General features: G+C 48.1%; 1 protein-coding gene across 12 annotated transcripts in view; it reads right to left on the minus strand.

Annotated features, from left to right (window-relative positions):
• ARNT2 (aryl hydrocarbon receptor nuclear translocator 2) overlaps positions 1-23,686 on the minus strand; it is a 157,526-nt gene that overhangs the window by 78,525 nt on the left and 55,315 nt on the right. For 9 of the 12 annotated variants that reach the window (XR_014777477.1, XM_084773370.1, XM_084773368.1 and 6 more), the window contains 2 exons: positions 19,303-19,516; positions 15,206-15,419 (listed from right to left, as the gene is read on the minus strand). Coding sequence is in view for 11 of the 12 variants with exons in the window: in XM_084773370.1 (XP_084629496.1) it covers positions 15,206-15,419; positions 19,303-19,516 (428 nt within the window). In the remaining variant the exon portion in view is untranslated. The remainder of the gene's footprint in view (positions 1-15,205; positions 15,420-19,302; positions 19,517-23,686) is intronic. The other 3 variants (XM_084773369.1, XM_084773367.1, XM_084773366.1) reach the window with 1 other exon arrangement.

The following is a 23,686-nucleotide window of genomic DNA, read 5'->3' on the forward strand; positions in this document are numbered from 1 at the left end:
AACCTGTTAACTCGATGGCTAAGAAGAGAAGGAAAAGACCTTCCAACCACAATATTCTTCCTTAGTTTGTCTAATAATCCAAAGACTTCCCACTGGGCCCCAAGTCCTGAAGGTTCTACCAGCTTCTAGCAATGCAACACTGTAATCTTTAACACCAGGACATTTGAGGGACATTTACGATCCGCACTCACACAGCTTTTACATTGCATTGGATTTAGTAAGCCATCTAAAGGTGATGTTAAACACACAGGAGGATGTGTGCAGGTTACCCACGACTACAGACCTCGATGTAGGGCTTTTGAGCATCCCTGCCGTGGAGGCCTGCAGGTGACTGTGTCAAAGAACTGCATGCCAGGGAAGGAGGTAAAGGAATCTAACAGACATGTCCACACTCCAAGCAGGAGATGGAGAACAGGGACTCAGGAATCAGAGGCCTAGTGGCCCAGGGCTTAGGGCAGAGAGGCCAGCTGACCTACTAATGTAAGGAAGAAGGGTTCTCTTCGGCTGCTTCCAAGGGCAGGGTTCCAGTGAAAGGAGTGCTTGAGGGGCCTGTCCCACCAAGTGGCTGGGACCAAAGCATATGTCTGCTGTTGCTAAAGTCCCTAGACACTTGTTCCCAGATTTAAAAAAAAAAAAAAAGAAAGCCAATATTATTAACATTAGAAACTTAGGCTGAATGAAAAGGGGAAGAGGGAAGATTCAGTATAAGAGAGAAAAGAAATGATGGGGGCATGTGTGCAAGGAAGTGCATCAACTCTCCTTTCAGAGGCCATTAAATGGCACCAAACAACTCTCAAGTACTGATGAGCCATAGGGACTCTGCATCCTTCTATCAGGTCTGACTAGTGTTTCTCTTCTCATTCCTATTAGAGTGATTGGGGGGTGGGGGGAGGGAAGAGGTGTGGGGGGGTGAGGGGGGCTGTGCTAAGATGGTCATGTTGTCCTGCACGTGAGCAGGAAGACCTGAGAGACTTGGGAAAAGCCAAAGACCAAGTCTCCTAACTTCAGTCGTTGAGGACAGACAGAAGGCAGAGGGTCTGAGACAGATGGCACACATATGGAACTGTGCAAAGGTGGTCCAGGAAGAGAGGAATGGACCTCAATCATGGGGCTGCAACAGCTGAGCAGCACACGCCAAAGAACAGATGCCCTGTTTAAAGCCTGCCCTGAGGATTAAAGGAAAAATATTTGTGGAGTCACCTTGCACAGCATTTCTAATAGTACTTAAATATTAGTTCTTATTCTTAGATTCCAAAAACACATTTCCTTCCCAGCAGCCAGAACAGCTTTTATCTATAAAAATGCAAATCAGACCATGCTAACATTCTTCTAGGGACTTGTATCTTGCACTATGAGTAAATCTTAAATGCAGAATGGCTCTCTGGGGCCATCACTGACTGGCCCGTCTCTTCATCACACCCATGGCAGCCTTCCCTCCTGAGAACTGCTAACTCCACAGCTTGACTCTCCACTCAAGCATAGCTTCAGCTCTTGCTGAGTCATTTCCCTGATCCACACTCCCCAACAGAGGAGTTAAGGTCCCTGCTCCTATCCTAGCATCTTGCTCCTTTTCCTCTGAGCACACAGAACCTTTTCATCTTGGGTTTACCATGTGGCCATCAGTCCATCCACACTAGGAGTTCTACTGTGCATCTCCGACTGCATCTTCCATTTCCATCAGAGACATGTGCTTAATAATTTGTGGAATAAAAGACACACAGTGGCCTCCCAGAAAGAGGCCCCCAATCACCCATGAAAAGTGGGTACTATGCCTCAGGGACTAGACTCAGTCATAAGCCAAGCTGTTGCCAGTCTCAATAAGAGTGGGGACCAGAAAGCCCTAGACCAGCTCTAAGCTTAGCATGCCTGGCACTTGCTTTATCAGATTATCCTGGGCCAACCTCAGCTGCTCTGGTGGTCTAGTTAGCTTGGGGCTCATCAGCTCTGCCATGGGGCCCCCCTACATTGAAGGACCTTTCAGAAGTTCCACAGAGGCTCCCTTGGGCCTCTTGTCCCAGAAAGACCAGAATGTCACTCCTCGACTTGTTACAGGCTCCCACATGCATTTTCTTCACAGAGCCATCCTAGAAACCACTTTGCTTGAAGCATCCCTCTCAAAGCCTGGGGTCAGTGACTGCTTAGCATAGAGTGTCCAAAGATTACTTCCTTGCCCCAGATGGGACAAATTACACACAATTTATATTCCAGAGCACCATTGCTGCAGTTTAGACCTCTCCTGAAGCTAGTTTCTTTTCTGACCTCCCTTGACCTTTCCCCATCTCCCTCCCAAGAGTGTTCACATAACTGTGTGCATGAATGTCCATCCAGCTTGTGTGTCTAGGGAATTCCATTCAAGACAAAGGTACCAAAGATAGGGAAAAAAGAAGGTAGTAGCTGAGACATGGCAGGCATGGCCTGAGCACCATCTTCACATCAACACTGAGGAGAAAGTAGAGGCTTAGGGAGAATCTGAACCTTGGTCAAGGTCACCCAACAGAACAAAATCTGTCTCTGTAGCCCCTGCCATTACCTCACAGATGGTCTGCAAGCCTGCATGGGCCCAGCTCTTCCAAACAACAGGAGTTCTGCTATTTGAGACAGTGGCAGAGTCATGGGCTACAATATTCCGTATGCTGAGTTCAAGCACACTGTTCTGAAGTGGGAACAGCTCTCTCCCAAGGTGGCTGGCTTTACTGCTACCTACATCCAAAGCCATGTGGCCATGTCAGAAGCAGGTCAGAGAGGGAGACAGATGAATGACAGGCAGTCATTATATAGAGCGCTTGTGATTCTCAGTCCTCAGAATATGTGCACTGGGTCAAGGTTAAAGAACGACATTGTAAATAGCTCACTGGGGAGTAATTTATGTCATCACTTGAAGGGGAAAATTGCAAGCCATCCATGCATCTTTCCATTGGACCAATGCCTAAGCACGCAACTGGCAGAGGAGGCTTTTCGTCCGGGTGTAAGCAAAGAATTTACAAAAATAAAAAGAAAACTGGATGCAGATGCTTTCTCCAATTAGCATCCACCGAAATGGCAGTGAAGAGGAAAGACAGGGCTTATGAGTGAATTTCCATTCAACCGTTTGCCTTGGGTCATGCCACTTCAGGGGGAGATGTGTGTCATTCTCTGGTGAAGCTGGAGGAAACTATTTTAATTTTCTCGAGCACACTGGGGTTTTGCAATCAAGCTATTTTTAACCAAAGGCTTTACAAAGTCTGACCGTCACGTGGGGTTTTTACCAAGATCTAAATCACAGCACCAGGAAGCAATGATTCAGTGTCTCTCAAAATGTTCCAAACAACTCAAAATAATTACATCTTCCTTAAAAACAATACTATTCCCGGGCTATTTTTTTTTGTCATGGTTTCCTTTTCTAGAAGGGGTGGAGGGTGGTCTGTGGATGAAAGATACTTGCTCAAGAGACGGAGACTCTGGCAGAACGTGTGAAGTACAGAGGCTCTGTACTTTCCATCATGTTACACATCTTTAACGTTCTGTTTGTTGGTAGAGCAAAATCAAAAGTAGCTTTTTCATCTTTCTGAAATTTCTCTCCTAGGTATAGGACAGATTGAACTTTACTCGTGGTCTCTTTCCTCTTATTCTTTCGTTGTTCCCAGAGATTGTATCAGGGTGTGGGAATTCTTAGCTAGCCTCTGGTTCGTGTTCGAACCAGAGTTGCTTTTAAAAACAGAGATTATGGGACTGGAGAGATGGCTAAGTGGTTAGGAAAACTTGTTCCTCTTGCAGAGGACTTGGGCTTGGAGCTCAGCACTGATATGTTAGCACACATCAGTCTATAATCCCAGTGTCAGGGAATCTAAGGTCCTCTTCTATCCCCATAGGCACAGGTATGTATGCATCTGTATCTGCTTCTGCCAGTGCAGACAGAGCAAAGTGGCAGGTCTGATCCAAGGCAGGGGGACGTTGGCTAGGACTCTGCATCAGATGATGAACTGATCAGAACAGAGGAAGGCAAATGAAGAGAGACAGAATCCCAGGCTTAGAATTCAGGCAGATTTGAAGAATCATGAAGCAAGAATCATGAAGAGGTACGCTTGGCTGCTTGGATCTGACAGAGTCTGAATTCTAACTCCAGCAGGATCTAATCAGTGTGGCCGGGAATATCCTACTCATTACCCCACCTGGTGAAGACTTAAACCTACTTCAGCTAGGTGGTCAGGCCGGAAAGAAATGAAGAGAGATCAACTAAGGGAAGTGCAGAAGAATTGGGCAGCACGGCCCAGTCTACATCACACGTCCAGCTGAGTGGACAGGATGCCAAGATGTTGAGGCAAGTGAAGTCACAAGCCACCCCCAGGACTGCAAGATTCATTCTTGGCATTTTGATAATGTTGACTCATAGAGCAAGATGGTTCAGAGTTATAACAGTAACAGCCCTGAATATCCTTATGTCTGAGCAGGTCACATTGCAGCTGAGTTGATCTATGCAAAGAAGCTACGTGAGTCCAGGAGACCATCATAAACCACAAACACATCACAGGGGTGTGTGTGTGTGTGTGTGTGTGTGTGTGTGTGTGTGTGTGTGTGTGTGTGTGTGTGTGTGTGTGATAAATTCTGTGACTGGATTCAACAGCAATAGCTCAGGGACATTGGGGCGGGGGGGTTCCAACTTCATCTATGGCCATACTCACTTCCAGTAGAAACGTTTTATCCGTGAGCACACACATCAGCTGAAAGTTGACGAAAGTCATTTCTATTTGGTTACAGAAATAACTAGAGCCATTGTGTCAGCTCCTCTGGTTGGTTTTTATGCCTAAAGTTCCCTGGATATAAACACTTCCTTCTATCTCTACTTTTGTTTGTTACCTGGACTTGATTTGATCTTGTACTCCCCCAAATTCATATCCTCCTGGAATTGTGTACCTTCTTTGGAAATATGGTCTTTATGGATATATGAAGTCACGTTGGATTAAGGTGGGCAGTAATCCAACATAACTGTGTTCCGATAAGAAGGGAATTAGAACACGGAGACACCAGGGAACGCTGGAGGCATATATCAAGAGGCATCATCTACAAACGTAGGTTTGTAGATGGGGGGAGGCTTACAACATATTTTCATCTAGAACTCACAGAAGGAAGCCAGTCCAGTTCAGCCTAGCTTTTCAAAATTCTGGCCTCTAGAACTGTGAGAGAACAAATTCCTGTTGTTTAGGCTGTCTCAGGTTAGGATCACTCGTTATAGCACACAGAGGAACACATCATCACCCAGCCCCAGCCTGCACCATCTCTTACCTGGATAACTCCCATACCTTCATGAGCTGAGTCCTTCCGTCTCCGGAATTAAGCACCTACACCTTCCTGAGATGAAGCCTCCGTTTCTTCCTGAGATGAACTCTGCCTCCCACAGGCAGCCAATCTGGCTTCCCACTCTCATCTTCCTCTCACGTACAACAGGGACACGGCAAACTCTTAGGCTCTAAGGCATAGGGCTCAAGATGCTCTGGGAATAAGTACCACCTCTCCTCCATGGCCCAGCCTTACCTGGTCCACCCTTGGCTTCCTTGACAGATCTTACAAAGCAGCACTCACCCCACAGCCTTCCCCAACCCATACAGACAGGTCCAATACTGTGTTGCTGGCTTTTGTTGACCTTGAGGGCTTTACCCCATGTCCTACCGTGTTACATGTACTAAACACAAGTCCTTTTCTTGTGTCTGTTGTCTGCCACCTCCCCCCACCCCCCCGCAGCTGTAAAGCCCACAAAAGCCTGGCCACTTTGGTCTAATTCATTACCACATCCCCAACACTTAGCACAGTATCTTGTGAAGTTCATTGGTACTCGGTGAGCCTGTGCTTGATGGACGATGGAACCAACAGGGCTAAGAGAGGATGAAATGCACAGTTTTTCTCCCTGGGGTCCTTCCAAGCCTGTGCTGACAAGACACTTTCAGGGGGCAAGAAAAGAAACGAAGCAGGGCAAACGGGGACATTTGGAAAGCCACCATCTGTGTTAGTGGTTCAGTGCCATTCTCGCTTATTCAGAAACGAACGAGGTATCAGTTTCCAAACACACCCATCAACTGCTGTCCCACACATGAGCTCTGGAATGCTCTGTATTGGTCCTTAGAGATACACTGTTATCTGCATCTACAGATGAGTAAGTTCTCAAGGTAAAGAATCATGGACAACAAATGTCACCAGGGCCAGCTGACCAAGGGCAGGATCCTCCACCATCCCTAACTGCCTCCCCATGTCCCCATGCCTCCTCCTCATCCCCCCCTCCTCTGGTCCCGTGCTTAAATCCCACTAGATCATCTCGTGGGACTTTTGGCAGGATGAAAGGAAGGCAGCCCTGCTGGAGACTGCAGTGTGTGTGGAAACACTGCTCTGGTTCCTTCGTCTATTGTGACACCACCACAATCATGAACCGAGCAGCTCCGGCTGGAGATCTGTCCAGATTCATGAAATAGCCTTCAAAATAAAATAGGAGAAACAAACACAAACAGTTCCGGGAGTTGGGGGGGGGGTTGTCAGCATGCTGTGTATTCATGAAGCAAAACAAGGCAGGTTGTGTAAATATTTAACAACGAGAAAGAACTGAACCAGCTCCAGAGAAGCATCTGGGATGGAAGGCACTGTGCTTTCCAGTGGGAGTGTCTCTGTGAAGAGAGAACACCCGGCTGCTGTGCTCAGTTCTATACTGTGCACTTGCTGGGCACCTCTCGCAGCCCAACTCCTGGCACTTTCCCTGCAGCTTGTGTGTTTACTCCACAGCTGGGCAATTTCAATGGCTTAATTCAAATAAATTCCTCTTTCTAAGCATTAAGATGTTTCATTTTTCTTTCAAACAACAGAAACTCAATAACAGTGTTAATGGTTGAGATAAAAATCCAGAATTATTTTTTCTTCTGTGTTACCTAATATGGCAAGAAGTGGGCTGCTGAGTGTGTTCAGGGTTTCAGATTCTGGCACTAGTCCAAAGTCTAAGTCGGGGCATTCCAAAGAAAATAAACTATGTATCTGAAAATATGGTTTTCATGAACTTCCCTTCATGACTGACAGTTGGAAACACACCATCTTTTTCCTGACCTGATACCACAGGGTGGACTGCACAGTTCACAGAACTCCTATGGGACCAATTATCTGCCTCACATTCTTCCCCTGAAGGACGCAAGTGCACCACTCAGTTCCACACAGTCTGCCTCTGCCCTATCTTGTGAAGTGTTACCAAGGCAGCCCAGCTGCCTTGGGTGGGCTGAGACTGAACAGTGACAACTGCCAGCTATTTTCCCAGGACCACTCCTCCTGTGCTGTGCGTCCTGTCTCTGCCTGGCCTTTGGCACATCTGGCAACAGGCCTTCCATGAGTCTATGTTTTGAGAAATTTCCAGAAGATTCAAATGCTTATGGCCTACAGAGTACTGCTGCTAAATCTCACCAAGATTGACCTACCCAGTACAGATAATCAATGAGTCCCATAACCAATGAGAAACTTCACAAAGTATTCTAACCTTCCATGGTGAAACTTCAACTGAAGTCCAAGAATAAAGGTGGACTCAGCCTGAGGAAGCTGACACAAAACTCCAAAATGATGCCACTAAGCCAGTAAGTTTCCAGAGGTCAGTGTACATCTCAAGGACTAGCACATGAATAGACAGACTACTGGGCCCTTGTTTCCGATTTAGTGGGTGCAGGATGATCCTCATTTCCAGCAGGTTCAAAACTGAGGTTCACATAGCTGATTGAGAACCACTGCTGGAGACCCTGGAAGGTGAGGAGACGTCTGGACTGTCTGTTTCAGTCCCATAGCTCTGACACTGCCCACCTCTCATGTGTGCCTGAGCCTTCGATGCTACCCTGACCTACCTGGAGTGAGCCGCTGTGCTAGACTGATGGCTGGCACTGCACGGATATTGGTGGCAATCTCTATGTTCAGGACTGCAATGCAGCAGTCCTCCTTTGTGCCTGAAGTCATCACCTGGACCAAGTCCCCTCACCAAACTCTGGGCAAGTGTATCTGCCAGTTCTCTGTAAGTGCCTGAAGCTGGTGTGCAACATGGGTGGTTATTCTCTTCAGGGTGTAAGAAGTGCCATGAAATGGAAGCAGATTAATTAATAGGGATTAATATTTCACTGCTACTGTTGAATGAGAAAATGAAAGTCACAGCATCTAAAATTCCACAAGTGTTTTCTCTCCCAGACAGACGGGGAGACTCTTGAGTGTACGTGGCATCTTGAAACCCTCATGGAAAATGCCTGATGAGAGGCCGTGAACACAGCTGGCTGAAAATGGCTCCCTGGTGGCCGACTCTCAGAGCAGCTATCTGTGCCCAGACTGGAGCCTGGCCAAATACTGTGATCCAAGATTCAAAGCATCTCTGGACTTCAAGCAAAACTCAAAGGGAGATAGGAAAGCTTAATCGCAGATGAATGGGTGAGTAACTCATACGCTGGGGCTTTCCAGATGAAGCCTTGGGGACCAACCTTGCTTGGTTTCTCCCCAGATTATCACAAGGAATTCGGGCTGCAACAGTTGGGAAAATGGGGGTTTACTTATAAACAGAATCTTGGAGCTCAAGAGGACAAGCACAGGGCGAGCAGACTCCCACGTGCTATCCTGCCCACCGATGCACAAGACAGGTATTTATGAATTAATGAATCATGAATAATCATGCACTTACTGAAAAAAGGAAGGCAGGAAGAAAGGAAGAAAAGAAGGAAGGAAGAAAAGGAGGAAGGTAGGTTACTAAGTAAGTAAGCAGTTTACTCTTTGCTTGTACCCACTTCTACCATAGGGCAGTCTATTTCAAAGTTTTGCCTGTACTGGCCCAAAATGCTGACCCAATTGCCTGAATGCAGGAGAATGCTGCAGATCCCTAACCACAGAAGGCAATGCAGGGGACATGGCCCAACTGCACTTCCTCTTAAAATGTCCACAGATTAACCTCTCCCACATCCTCTTCCTGGTTGGAGAACCGAGGCCATTCCTCCCAGTGAGGTGCTGGGGTCGTTGGCAAAGAGTCTTCTGTTTCTGCTCACTAGGATCAAGGTTTCCCAGAGTTCAACCACCAGAAGACACTGAGCGGATATTGGCTCCTCCTCCCCCCCCCCCACCGGCCGACCCCCTGGTTGGTGTCTCTGCTGCCTCCTGCTTGCTTTCTGAACCTGAGGGCTTGCTGTCACCTGGAAAACCCTGGGCCTTTCCACACCCGCCCCGCCCGCTTCCCCACTGACTACTCAGATCACTCAGAGGTCTGAAGTGGTTATTTCTGCAGCCCCCTTCCCTACAAGGCACTCCTGGGTCTCAGCAACACCTCCTCCTCCTCAGGATCGCCTTACACACCCCTGCTAGCAGCATCCCTCCTTCCTCTGAAGTTACTTAGACAATGGCAGGAGGAGGGGCTGAAACCTGGGGCTGTAACAAGATAGGGGGTGCTGTGCTGAAGTGCTGTCTCCACCATCCCAGCAAGTGCCTTGGCTAAAGAGGCTGGCCTCGAAGCCTGGCACTGAGTCTCCTTAGCCCTCAGCAAGGGTCAGGGCAGGACAGAGCGGAGGAGTCTAAACAGAGCTGACAAAGGCAAGCCTGGAACACTCACAGAGACTTTGGCAGAAAGCCACTCCGCATGTTAGGTGCTGCACAGCCCAAAGCCCAACACTGCATACGAATGTGTGATGTCGCTTGAGAGCCCCCCCCTCCCCGCTCCCCCCCCCCCACATGAAACAAAGGAACGCTGGGGATGGAAAGACAACACTCAGGGTCAGCTCATATTATTTGATTCAGTTATGCTTCATAAAGTTTCTGTGGACACTGGCTGCGTAAACACTGAACTACCACTCCTAAGGGAAGTTCGGGGCTAGGTTCCGGTCAGGCCTCCATGCATGGACTCATGTTTGTGTCAAGCTGTCTGTACAGAGCCTGCGTTTATGAGTAAGTCTATTGAAAAGCACATCGACACTCAGCGTATACTGCCAGTTGGTGGACATTGCACCCAGAGCCATCAACACCACAACTAGAGGCTGGATATAGGTTATCAGGCACACCCCTACTTCCTCCGCAAGGCCACGGCTGCCTCCGGGAAACCTGGTGACAGCACGTTAGCCCAGCACTGGCCTATCTTATTACTGCTCCTTCTTTCCCTCCTCCCATTCTCTAACCAGGGGGATTAGATCCTATTTGGAAGCTTTAGAGAGAATATAAAGTCAAAGCTGGGAGGAACCTTAGGAATCCCCTGTGCTGGCACAAGGACAAAGATCAAAGACGAAAGGAACTTCCCAAGAAAGGAGCAGACTGGGAAAAAGGACTCTCCCAGCTCCCTTTCTGTGGCTATCTCTATTCCCCGCCCCCATTTATTTATTTAATCACTTTACATCCAGACCCCAGACTCTTTCCTCCTCTTCTATTTTTCCCACCCCACACCCCCTCTCTTTCCTCCCAGGGAAGAGGAGGAGACCCTCAGTTGGTACCAATCCATGCTGATAGCTCAAGTCACTGCACCCACTCCCATCAGGAAGTGACAAGGCAACCCAGCTAAGGGAAAGTAACCCAGCAGTAGGTAGCAGATTCAGAGACAGCCCCTGCTCCTATTGTTAGGGGGCCCACATGATGACCAAGCTGCACATTTGTTACATATGTATACGGGGGTCTAGGTTCAGTCCATGCAAACTCTTTGGTTGGTGGTTCAGTCTCTGTGAGCCCTCGTGGGCCCAGGTTAGATTACTCTGTAGGTCTTTTTTTTTTTTTTCCTGTAAGTCTTCTTGTGGAGTCTTTTTATATAATGGAATATTACTCAGCTATTAAAAAAAATAAGGAAATCATGAAATCTGCAAGCAAATTAATGGAAACAGAAAAAGATCATCCTGTGTAGGGTAACCCAGACCCAGAAACACACACTTAGTATGTACTCCCTTGTAAGTGGATATTAGCCAGATAGTACATGATAAACATACTACAATCTACAGACCCAAAGCATCCAAGGAGAGCCCAAAGGAAGATGCTTGAATCTCACCCAGAACAGGAAATTCAACAGACATCCAAAGTAGATGGAGGACGGGAACTGAATGGGAGACAGGGTGGGGAGGATAACGGGAGAGATGATCAGGTGGGACGAGAGACGGGGGGGTGAGGAGAACTGGGAGAGAGAACAGAAACCGGGGGGGGGGCTCGTCTCTGGGACAGAGGAGGCTCCTGGGAGTCTATGGGGGGGGGTGACCCTAGCTGAGACCCCAAGCAAGGGTGTTAAGAAGCATAAAGTCTGCACCTCCTGTAGCCAGGGGGGGGACTCCCAGCAGAGGGAGGGGAACACCAACCCACATACAAAACCTTTGACCAAAAATGTGTCTTGTCTACAAGAAGTGTAGGAGCAAAGGTGGAAGAGATTGAGAGAATGGCAAGCCAGTGACTGGCCCAGCTGGAGACCCACCCCATGGAAGGGGGCCAGCCACAGTCACTGCTAGTGATACTCTGCTATGCTCACAGACAGGGTCTAGCGTAACCGTCTTTTGCAAGGCTTCCTCTGGCATCTGATGGAGACAGATGCAGAGACACAAGGCCAAGCAATAGGCTGAGCTCGGGGAGTGCTATGGAAGCATAGGGGCAAGGCTGTGTCTATTTTCAGCATTGCTGTTGCCAGCTGAGGGCGCTATCATTGTCTCTCAATAACATTAGAGTCCAACGCTTATTCCCAGAAAGACCAAACCCACTGCGATGGTGCACACCCCGTGGTACTCCCAAGCACCTTCTTATTACCCTTGGTCACACCTGACCACCTATGGAAAGACTTAACTCACCAAGGAGCCCCACTGTTTCTCCTTGACACCTCACCTCTGTGCAAATATCACCGCCTAGGTCCCTGGACCAACAAGGCAGGCTGATCACCTTGCTCTGGCTCCCTTTTTTGTCGCTTCACCAACTGTACACACACAGAGCATCCCCTGCTCTGGCTCCCTTTTTGTCCCTTCTCCGACTGTGCACACACAGAGCATCCCCTCCCCAGTCTATGTTCAGTACAGATGGTGCTGCAGGTTCAATGAATGGACATCCACTCCCTAGGAGAGATGCCTGGAGAAGGGAGTTTTCCTTAAGGGAGGGGCTTGCTTGTTCTCCTCAAGACACCTCTATTCCAGCAGGCCTTGCCTAGCTCCCTGACCCTGTCACCTTAACTTCCTCAAGTGGTCCATATTTGCTTATTTCTGACCTCAGACCAAAGGTTCAGGGACAGAAGGGTTTGAGACTCTTGCCCAATAATCAATAGCACCAAGGAAGCCATAAATTAAATGTATACTTTGGATAGTTAATAATCAACCAGAGAACCCCTTGCTTGTCAGTCAGCATGCAGCTGTGCTGCCAGGAGCCCTTTCAAGCAATCTCCTCCAGCTCAAATGTCTTGTGTGTATCCTGGAAGAGTCCATTTCACTATGTGACTCTAAAAAGAATCCTGTTTCCTCTTACACCCTAAGGATCCAGACCCACTGTATCAGCTGTGGCTACTGTGACTACTGTTCACAATGCCTCCAAAGCCTTTTCTGCTTAGTCAGATGCATGGAGACGTCTCAGAGAAATGGCCAGGAGCCCCTCGTGAGCCAGTTAGCAACATCTTTGGACTGAACCTGCACTGCCCTTGGCCATCACTTCCCCCGGCCATATGCCCCAGCTGAGTGTCCTGATGGATTTGAAAAGCCACATCCTGTGGTCAAATACAGAAACTCTAGTGGGGGAAAAACCAGCTCTTTCCAGAGGAGGTGACTTCAGCTTTAAAGCCAACACTTCCTGGATGACTTCTCTCACAGTTTCCAAGTGTTGAACTTTACATTCTGTGTTGCGCCCAGGGAGGCAGCAACAGTGCCTCCGTGCATCTGAGCTTGCATTCTTCTTTGACACACAAGTCCTATCCCCATGCTAAATCCGTATCCATGGACCACCAGCACCGAGAAAGTGACTACTTTCAGAAACAGCTTAACCTCTACCAGTTTGGACCACTACAAGACTAGAGTTGGTTCTAAGTATTATGGGTAGAATTGAGACCCTCCATCAAAAATTCATAGGTTGAAGACTTAAGTCCCAGAACCTCAGACTATGACTGCTTTTGGAGTAGGGCCTTTAAAGGAGTAATTAAGATAAAATTAGGTCATATGGCTGGTACCCTTCGAAAAAGTAGGGGAGGTATGAGGAGGAATGCATGCAGAAAAAAAAATCTTGGAGAATTCAAAGGGAAGCATCTGAAAACCAACAAGAGGTCTCGAGAGAAGCAGCCCTGCTGATGCCGTGATCGTGAATGACATGAACCAAATGCTTGACTGCAACTTGGCAGGGCGACATCCTGATCCCCGGGGTGATGGGAGTTCTTACGTCATGAGGATGGACGCCTTGTGACTGTGGTAACCCTTTCTACCCCATGAGGGCATAGCTAGAAGGCATCAGCCAAGAGCCAGAAAGTGTGCCCTCACCACACATATTTACTTATAGCTTGATTTTAGACTCCTAATCTCTAAAACTGTGAGAATACATATAAATAGAGATTTACCATGACAAAAACTAACTGGAACACACACACCTTTTATTTTTAATTTATGCGTGTGAGTATGTGAATGTGAGTGCAGGGCTTTGGATGCCCTGGAGTTGGAGGTACAGGCAGTCGTGAGCTGCCCAGTGTGGATGCTGAGAGCTGAACTCGGGTCCTCTGGAAGAGAAGTGAGCACTCTTTGCCACTGAGCCACCTTCTCAGCCCTTAAAGCTACATGGATCACAGTGGTTTGTTGCAGAGGAAGAGATTGAACTTCCAGCTTCCAAACTGAGAGACAAACAATTTCTGCGGTTGGAGTTACCTAGTCTACGGCATATGCCACAGAGGCCTGATTGAGCATAGCGAACAAACAGTGATTTGCTTATTCACTAGGCTTCTACTGAGTGGCTGCTACATGCAAACCTTCAGAATTTAGCACTGTGCTCGACACAAATGTGAGAGCCCAGCAGCATACGGAGCAGTCAGGGAGGAAAACAGCACAGATGTAGGCTATATAGAAGAATGCAAATAGTTTGATAGAACACATCTGTAACTTTTGTTATAAAAATATATATTTGTTCTGGTTCGAGTGGGATGGTAGGGAACAATTGGTGGAAAATGTGAGTTTTGTGTTTGCTTACCCCTGAAAAATACTAGATGAGCACAGAAAACAGAGCCTGGCTGAATCAAGCCACATAGAGAGCTGAATCATTCACACCCCCCAGGCATCTACCAGTAATGAGTGAGGACAGCATGCGTCATCTACATTTGATGTTAAACCTCTGACTGATTCCACATGACTACCCTGGTAGCACTTCATGAGAACACACATGTGACAGAACATCCTAAGAGCTGTTTCCTCAGCCAAACTTGTCATTTTCCAGGCCATGAGCCATGCTTACTATTATTTATGTATTTCCACTTGTCACTTAAAGCCATGCTGTCGTTTTCAGTAAATTTCTACTTTTATTTTTGTCTGCAGTGGACTGTTTTACTCCCAACCCACTTCCCCTAATAAATAAACACTATAGGTCTTACTGCATATGTTTGTAAAAGAGGTGATTTTGAAGAAAGTGTTACGTTATGGCAGGACTGACTTACTTAAATATTTCAATAAGGAACTGTATTTCAGGTGGCTAAGGACTGAGTTGTAAGTTACAGGTACCACAGTGATGCATAGACCATTTGGTAGCAAGAGTATCTCCTACTGACCACATGCTCTAATCACAGGTAAAAGTTAGGAGAAAAAAAAAGGGGACATACTAAAAAATTTAATATTTTGCGAATGAAGCCCTTACACAAACTAAATAAAACATATCACCTCATCTTTAGGATATTTTTTGATTTCCAGCTTGCCAATACATTTACTGAAAAAAACTTTTTATTGTTGTTGTTGCTTTTTTTGTTTGTTTGTTTTTGAGACAGGGTTTCTCTGTGTAGCCCTGGGTGTCCTAAAACTCACTCTGTAGACCAGGCTGGCTTGCCTCTGCCTCCCAAGTGCTGGGATTAAATAGGTGCCCCACCACTGGCAGGAGAACAATTTTTTTTTTCAAAACAGGGTCTCTCTGTGTAGCCTTGGCTGTCCTGGACTCGCTCTGTAGACCAGGGTGGCCTTGAATTCACAGAGATCCACCTGCCTCTGCTTCCCCAAGTGCTGGGATTACAGGTGTGTGCCACCTCATCTGGCTAGGAAGAATAACTTTTAAAGTCAAATGGTCACCACCCAAAGGTTACCCTGACCTGTCATGGAGTTTTCCGAAGTGCACAGCTGCTCTCTCAGTTTCTCCACGTCATCAGGATGCACTTGCTCATAGAGGGTGCTCCCAAACCACTCCGACTGTGGCTGGTTCAGAACAGGAGTGACGGAATCAGACACGTAGATCACTCTCCCTGTCTCAGCAGCCACCACAAACAGAAATCCATCAGCGGCTTCCAGGATGAGGTGCTTCAGTTCCTGGGGAGACAAGGCCACGGTCAGCAAGTGCAACTAACAAATCCAGGTCAGTTACCCTCTCTTAGTGAGCAACTTCAACCTTCTTTTATGTGGCTGCCCATCTTGGTGTGCAAGCGGTCGTGTTGATGAACGTCATTGCACCTGTTTTGCTTATTTATGGAGAAATGCACGAAACGCTGTCTTTTCTTGGAGGGGATGAAGGGGGACATTTCTAGCATAGAGAGATGAAAGAGCAGGTAATGGTGTTCAGGGGGTGCTGGGTGGCCAGTTACCTGAGGTACTTCCCTCATGTGCTGAAGCTGATGACATCATACTGCGGAAAGGCCCCACCACACCCAGTGCATGGCATAAGGGGTCCTAGGTGGCAGGAAGGCGGGAGGGTGAGAAGGAGACAGGAGAGAAAGACCACATGTCTTCCTGCTGTGTGGGGGCACTGCATTCTGGTTCCTCTAGCTCTAGCATGTCCCAGCTCAAGTCTGACCCTGAACATAAGGGCATCCTCTTACTTATATATGTCTGCTGGGATACCAGAACTTTGAAAGCTGCATCATCATCATCATCATCATCATCATCATCATCATCATCATCTCAGCAGACAAGGACAGCACAGGAAGCAGCCGACAACAGTGAACTAGCCATATCACTTAACACTGAGAAGAGGCTGGTGTGCTGGCCCTGGGGTCACCGAGGCTTACCAGAGATATGACAGTCATTAAAGGCAGAAAAGAAGTGCTTGGAACTGATGGACGAGCAGCAAGAAGATCCGCTGTCACCTGAGGGGCCCACAGATGAGGCAGCTTTTATAAAACGAGATATCCACGGCTAAAGGCAGCTCAGCGGTGACTATCTACACCTTCTCCCATCAAGCTAAATGAAACACCCAGACTCCTGGCAGGCGGGGGGTGTGGAGCTAACTTTTCCACAAATATTAGAGTGCGCCCCCACCACCTCAACCTTCTCACACACAGCCCAGGCCCTTTGGGGGTCAGCAGTTAGCAAGCAACCCTATGGACTAGCTACCACACAACACTCAGGAGCATCTGAGAGGAAGCGAAGGACGGAACCAGAGCCTCTGGTCAGAATGCCCTCCGAGTGCCCAAGAGGGTCCAAAGACCCAAGTCCTCAACTTGGGAAATTTGTGGTTGTATGCAGGCACTGGCTGGGGAGCAATTCAAATGTGCTCAGCCTGGGAAACCAGAATGAATGCAGATGGCACAAGCATTTTTTTGACCAAACGTTGACTCTGTCGATTTCCCATGTGAGCTTCTGCTTCCTGTGTCTCTTAGCTGTGTCTGTGGTTCTAAGAACATCAGCATTTTCATTCTTAGTGTCAGGAAAAATCTTCCTAACAGGAAGATTTTTTTTTAGTGGGGTAAGATGTCTGGGGAAGGAGAGGATCCTATGTCATTGAAGGAGGATGGGTGGCTTGGTTTATGCATGTGTATTTTTATCCAGTTTGCAAGGATGGACAGAGGCACCCTCGCCCATCTCTTCCCACGCTCTCTCCTGAGGTTCATCATCTGAGAGCTCGTTGCTCATAACTGGCTTTTCCTCCTTTCTCAAGTTAGACAGTATGGGTTGGGAGTGAAAAAGATCCCATCCATGCCTTTCCGCTTACTTAACTCTGGTGTGATATTTAATGGCTTTGGCTTCTGCTATTTCATAAAGCTTGCTTTCAGTGAAATTTTAGGAGGTTAAATGAGCTTCTGATGTGCAGGGCTAAGTAAGGGTTTGTCACATAGTAGGGCTCTGTCTACATGTGACCAAGAGAGAGGCATGGATAGGGCACATAAATGTGCACTTGCCTTCTCTCTGCCATGCCCCTGCAGTCGCTCAGAGTCCTTAGGTAATGATTAAATAAACCCAGGGAGAGCATTTTGTATTGACCTCAGTGTTAGTAGTACTTAAATCAATTTAAGACATATGTCTCGCCGTTCATCTCCATTATAGACCATCCCCATGTTAACCAGTCTACACAGGGATGCCTTCCTCACCACATTCGCAGCGCTGGGGGCTAGCATGCTTTTCATTTTCATAGAGATGGGAATGAGGGTGGAAGCCTGTACCCGCCCGGGTCACCAAGTCCCATTATCTCTAAGACCAAATATGGCCACTACTTTCTTCCTGCAACCCTCAGCGTGAGGGATCAAGTGGCCCTGGGGAAGATTTACAAGGGATTAGATTATGTACGGCACCTGTCAAAAACACCTGCACAGGACAGAGGGCAATTGTATTGGTTTATCTTCCTCATTCTTTAACCCTGCTGCCGCAACACGGGCAGATGCTCTGCACCAGCACAACTAACGAGCCCTCGTGCCCTTTCCACTCCTCCCTCTGCACACACTGTGCCCCTCTTAAAAGCCCCGATGCTCACCTCTCCTGTGCTCACTCTGTGGTTCCTTCACAGCCTCTGTCCTGAGCACAGCCCCTGGTGCAACCCAGTGACTTCCGCTCAGTCTCACTTTGGCCTCGCATTCTATCTTGTTAAGCACCCCATTCCATTCCTCAAGATTCCACACGTGGGATGCTTGGCACTTCCAAACTAACACCTCTGACAACCATCCAATTCCACCGCTTCCCACCGAACCCGTCGGCTCATGTATCTTAGGAAGGCTATGGAAGTCAGGAATCCAAAGCTTCATGTTCCGTCAGACAAGCGGATTGAAGGGAGCTTTAAGTGCCAGCTTATGCTTGCTGTGACCACCACACGAAGGACAAGGACCAGGAAGACAAGCCTCCTGGCTCATGTAACCTGCCTACTAGTGCTGTCTTGCTATTTCAGGCGTCTCTTCTCCCCAGGAAGCGTGGGTATAACGCCCGGTTAGCATGGGCTTAGGGACATCCAGCAGACCCCTCTCCACTTCCTTTCTCTAAGCAACTGACCCGGGAAATCCAAGGGCTTCCCTCCAAGCTTCAACTCCCTCACCCGTCAAACAGCGATGAGGAGCGGTGGCTTGTCAGAGAAAGTAAATAAATGAGCAGCACAGAAAGATGAGACTTAGACTGGGACACCACAATGCCTTCCGGTGCTGGCTGTGACAACCCTATAGCTATTATCATCACAACCCTGTAGCCGTCGTCATCACTGCTGTTGTGACTCTCTCAGCATGGCTACTGTCTTGCTACCCTTACATAAGGAATTATATAGCGTTACGACCATCTTCCTGTGTCAACATGCTCATCACACTTTTTCTTAAAACTACTCCCCACTAAGGTTTATGGGAGCTAAAGGAGCAGAAAATAGAAAGACCTGGCACTCTTAAAGAGTACTTCTTAATAAGACCTACAGAGTAAACTAACCTGAGCCCACGGGGGCTCCCAGAGACTGACCCACCAATCAAAGAGCATGCATGGGATGGACCTAGGCCCCCTGCACCTATGTGGCAGATGTGCAGCTTGTTCTTCCTGTGGGTCCCCTAACAGTTGGAGTGTAGGGGCTGTCTCTGACTCTGTTGCCTGCCTTTGAATCCCTTTCCCCTAGCTGGGCTGCCTTGTCTGCCCTCAGTGGAAGAGCATACACTTAGTCCTTCTGTGACTTGAGGTGCCAGGATGGGTTGGTACCCTTTGGGGGTCTCCCCTTCTCTGAGGAGAAGTGGGGGATGGCGGAGAGGAGGGCATGAGAGTGGGACTGGGTAAAGGGGAGGAAAGGGGCTGTGATCAGACTGTAAAGTGATTAAGTAAATAAATTAGTGGGGGAAAATAAAATAAATTAATGGGCAGAGGCGAGGAGTACTTCTTGCTGAAGAACAGAAGGAAAATTTCTTGCATTCATCCCTTCCCCAAACTTGAACTTCCACGTTCCCACATCATTCATCTCAGGCTTGTGGCCCTAAGGATCACTCTCACTTCCACCAGCCACACCAGAAGAGTAACGCTGGGGCACCTGCTCAGTGAGGAAGGAAGGCTTGTATGCGCCGTCCGTAGACTTGTTCCCGGTGCCCCTCATGGATTTCATGTGTGAGACCGCCATGCGCAGGATGGTGAGCTTGTCTGGCTTCCGAGCCAGTGCGCTGCAGGTGGGAACCATGTCAGAGAGCTCCGTAATATACTGAGTCATCTTGTTCCGCCTGCGCCGCTCTATCTCACTGTGGTTCTCTCTTCCCAGAAAGCAAGAGGTCAGGGGGAGGGAAAAAGAGAAGGATCAGAGCAGGGGACACCACACATCGAGATAAATCAACACGCTGTTAACATCACATGGCCAAATTCCTGGGCCTAACTCAGAATGGCTCAGTGCTTTGGGCACTTGTGGTTGAAGCTGAGCCCTGATCAATCTGGAAGGTCTATGTGGGGAGCATAGGCCTGTGTGGCCTCTTTTTTAAAAAATATGTACTGGCCTTTCCTAAATTACGCACATGCCCAAAATTAAGATCAGGGACCACAGAAGACTAAAACATCCTAGCAGTCTTTCGGTGTACAAGTATGATCTTAAACATGATCTTAAACATGACAGTGTGGGCATACACTGACAAATGTAGCCTCTGACTGCTTACACATGTGATTTATATACCTCGTGGGATGAAACATTGTGAGATGGGCTTCAACTTATGCTCCTTCAGTTTTTTTGATGGTGATAATGATGAAAACCCACACAGCCATGCTACTTGGACCTTCAACACGGCATTTAGTATGTTTCATGAGTCCTCGACACCCCATCTAAAGCAGGAGTGTGTTGGGTGCTTAGCTAGCCACAGGCGGATGTGAGTGTGCTAATCAGGCTGAAGGCAGCCCAAGCCAGGCTGAGCTGTTGGCTGGGGCTGTAGCAAGTACTTGCCTTTCTCCTTAACAATACCCTCAGCCAACAATGGGCCTGCAGTATCTAATGCATCACAAGCCTTTCTACTCTTCGAGTCACTAAGGAGACGATTGATGAGGCAGATTCACTCTATGTAAAGTTGGGAACATGCCTTTGTTCCACACCCAGTGTATTTTCTGCAGCATAGTAACAGAACAGGTGTGATCCTGACTTATTAACCAATTAAAAAAAATACTGCAAGGAATTACCCACTTCCGTCTCTGAGATGCTTAAAATGAAAAAACTAACAGAAGGGCTGGGGGAATATTTCTGTCTCAAATTATTTATTACCTTTAGGCTCAAAAGAGAGTTAACAGCCAACCTCATTCAACATGCTTGAGACAAAGGTGTTCCCTGGGATGGAACAGTGTCTAAAAATACAATCCACGGCTGCTGCTGCAGGAAGGAGGGCTTTGTGGTTCTTCCAGAAAGGGAAGTGACACTAACAGTAAGAAAAGAAGATTCCCCAGGCAAGGCTGCTCCACACACTGCATGAATTCATGGGCTTTACATGCCATGCCTCCAGGAAGCAGGACAGCATGATGACCAAGCACACAGGTATGTGTGGTGTGAATGCTATGTGTGCTGAGAGAGCCTCTGTGGAAACAGCAGAGGTCCCTGTGGTGGGCTGCTGTGAGCCTTCTGGAGCAGAATTTCCATTCAAGGAGCCCCAAGCCAGCCCCACAAGGAGCAGAGAAAATCAAGGAAGCCCAACACAGCCTTCAAGCAGCAGAGGCATTAGGTAGAAATGGAAAACATCCACCGTGCACAGCGGAACCCAGAGGTGGAATCTGGTCACACACTCTGAAAAGCCTTGGAAGGTCAAAGGCAGGAGAGAAAAAGACAGAAGAGAAAGGACTAGAAGGGGTTGCGGACAACAGGCAGAGTTATACCTATGTGACAGTAGAAAAGGGAGATGTGCTCTGGGAAGAGGGTTCATCCGGAGGGTCAAAGGAAGGCCGAGATTGGGAGGACACATTTGAGAGAGGAAGCAACATTCCTGTAGGAAGGGCAGACCTGGGGCAAGAGGAACTTTGGAAGTTGGGGAGCAGGTCAGACCACAGTGAGAAACCTAATGGAGGTTGACCCAATGGGCCCTGATGTAGTGGCTGACTTTTTAGAGGGATTCAGAGGCGGATGCACCATGTGGCAGAGAGGAAGAAGACAGGCTGAGAGCCACAGGCAGATCCCCAAGGCCAACCCTACCCCTCAGGTGACACACTGGGAAGATGGAAACTGGCCAGTGATGTACCAATGCTCTTGTACATAGCAAAGACTCTCCAGGGTCAGGAAAGTCTCCATCCCTCAGGGAAAAGTGGGCAGAGCTTGCTGGGAGGGGGAGAAAGGGTCAACCAGGTAAGGAGAGGGTGGGGTGGGGCACCTACAAGGCAGGGAAAAGGACGCAAGCAGAATTTGGTCAGAGGACTTGTAGCTCTTGAGCACAGGCAAGAGTCTTGGTGTAGAGAAACCACAGCCCCCTTTTCTCCCCTTCCACAAGCACGGAGTAGGTCACATGGTACAGACCGCTTTTTCAACCGGACATTTGTCCAGGAGGCTTAAAGCAGGGCAAGCTCCCAGAGGTGCATATCCCAACCTTGCCAGCTCACACTCCCTGGGACCACGCAGAGAAGATGGTACTGTCAGAGTGTATGGGCTGCTGAAGTAAGGAGAGGGGAGACTGGAAGTTCAGGCACTTATGGACAGAGGATGACTCAGGCAGGACCTAAATCCCTCCACATCTGCCTGCCTGCATGCTCCTGTGGCGACCATGTAAGAGAGACTTTCCTCTCTGTGCAGAGCAACCCCCAAGGAGAATCTGCCCGCTCTAACTGCAGTCCAATTTCAGTCTCTCAATCTGACCTTTGGGATCTCCCACCAGCCCCACCCACCTCCCGGGGTCCCCTTCTGTATTCCAGTACATATTCTGTCACTCGGCACCTCTCTGAATCATAAGAACACAAAGTCCACTCTGACTTATCTCTAGTCCAGCACATGCTGAACGGCTTCTTCACCACAAACCTCTGGCCCTGCCCAAACTCTCCTACAGCGCCCTCTTGACTCTTCTCCCTTCCCCATGCCCACGCCCACTGCCCACTGCCCACTGCCCACTGTGGCTGTCACCACCTGCACCATATGGCTAAGCCTCCTCTCATCTCAGACCTTATATTGTAGCCACACTGACAGTTCTCTGGACGCAAGTCTGACCCAATTAAAGTCCTTCAGTGACCCCCAAACCTAAGAAGGAAATCCAAATCATTTGGCTAGAGTCTATAGTCACCAACAGTATCATATTATTATGGACTAATTTTCTATATAAACATGGGAGGAGTCGTTGTGAGGCTCTTTGATGGATCCATAGATAAATTCAATTTGTGGACTGAGGTGAAGGAAGAAAACAATTACAGGAACACCTAAAATATGAAAATCACATTCATTGACCAGTGCAAGAAATGATACAATAATCTTAGATTTTTATGAAATAAGCTTAAGCCACCCACAGTGTGTTAAAACAACCAAGAACTGCCAGTTGCCTGGCAACAAGATCTGAGAAACAAGCGGTATGCATTGATATGTAAGATTTCATTTTGAAGCCCTCAAGGATACAGAGGTGAAGGAATGCTATCTTGTGAAAAGAGCATGGTACATCCTTAAAACCCTATTCACTGGTCCAAGTTCATCTTCTCCCCCAGAGAAGGGGACAATGCGATCACTCTGTTAGGCCTAGGAATGTGTTGTCTATGAGGACCCATAATTGCTGGGAACCAGGTAGCAATAGTAAGGAGATCTGCCTCTCCATACGTGTCTGGATTCTGAAGCAAGGGCAGCTGGGGTGCATGAGGAAGTGACACCTCTGCTGGACCAAGAAGGCCATGAGCTTTGCCCCAGAGGGACAACTGGGGAATCCAGGGCAAAGAAGGAAGTACAGCTAGCTAGCTGTGTGCTGACTTGGGTTTCTTTTCAGCTCTGCTACAAAGGGGCCTCTGGAGTTTACTGAGCACAGTGGGGGCATCATCCATCTTGATTTACACACAGAAAGGGGGCACTTCACTAACTCTCCCCACACACACCGGGAAGTGCTGACACAATCCCAGTGTCATTCTCCTGTGACCTAAAGATTAAGGTCATACAAGATGGTATGAAAGTGTGTGATGGGGAGGGCTCCCTACACAGCCGTCTCAATGAATACATTCAGGACTAAGGGGAGCCATGCAGTTGTGTGCTAAGCCTGAGTTCCTCTCATTGCCTCACCTGACACAGGGGGAAGGGGTCTGAGGAAGATCTGCTCCTGCAAGTATAAGTTACACGGAGAATATAGTGTGTAACTGTGACTTTTGATGACAGCTTGGGACCGTCAGCTGAAACAATAACTAGGATGTCACTTCTCACTGGTCGCAACTGATGCCACCTGCAGCAACAGGAGCATTCTGGGACATTAAAGTGGGAAGCCACCCTGAGATGCCCAGTACTGGGAGAA

Source organism: Acomys minous, assembly GCF_964271855.1.
Source record: "Acomys minous genome assembly, chromosome: 2".
In the NCBI taxonomy this organism is placed as follows: Eukaryota; Metazoa; Chordata; class Mammalia; order Rodentia; family Muridae; genus Acomys; species Acomys minous.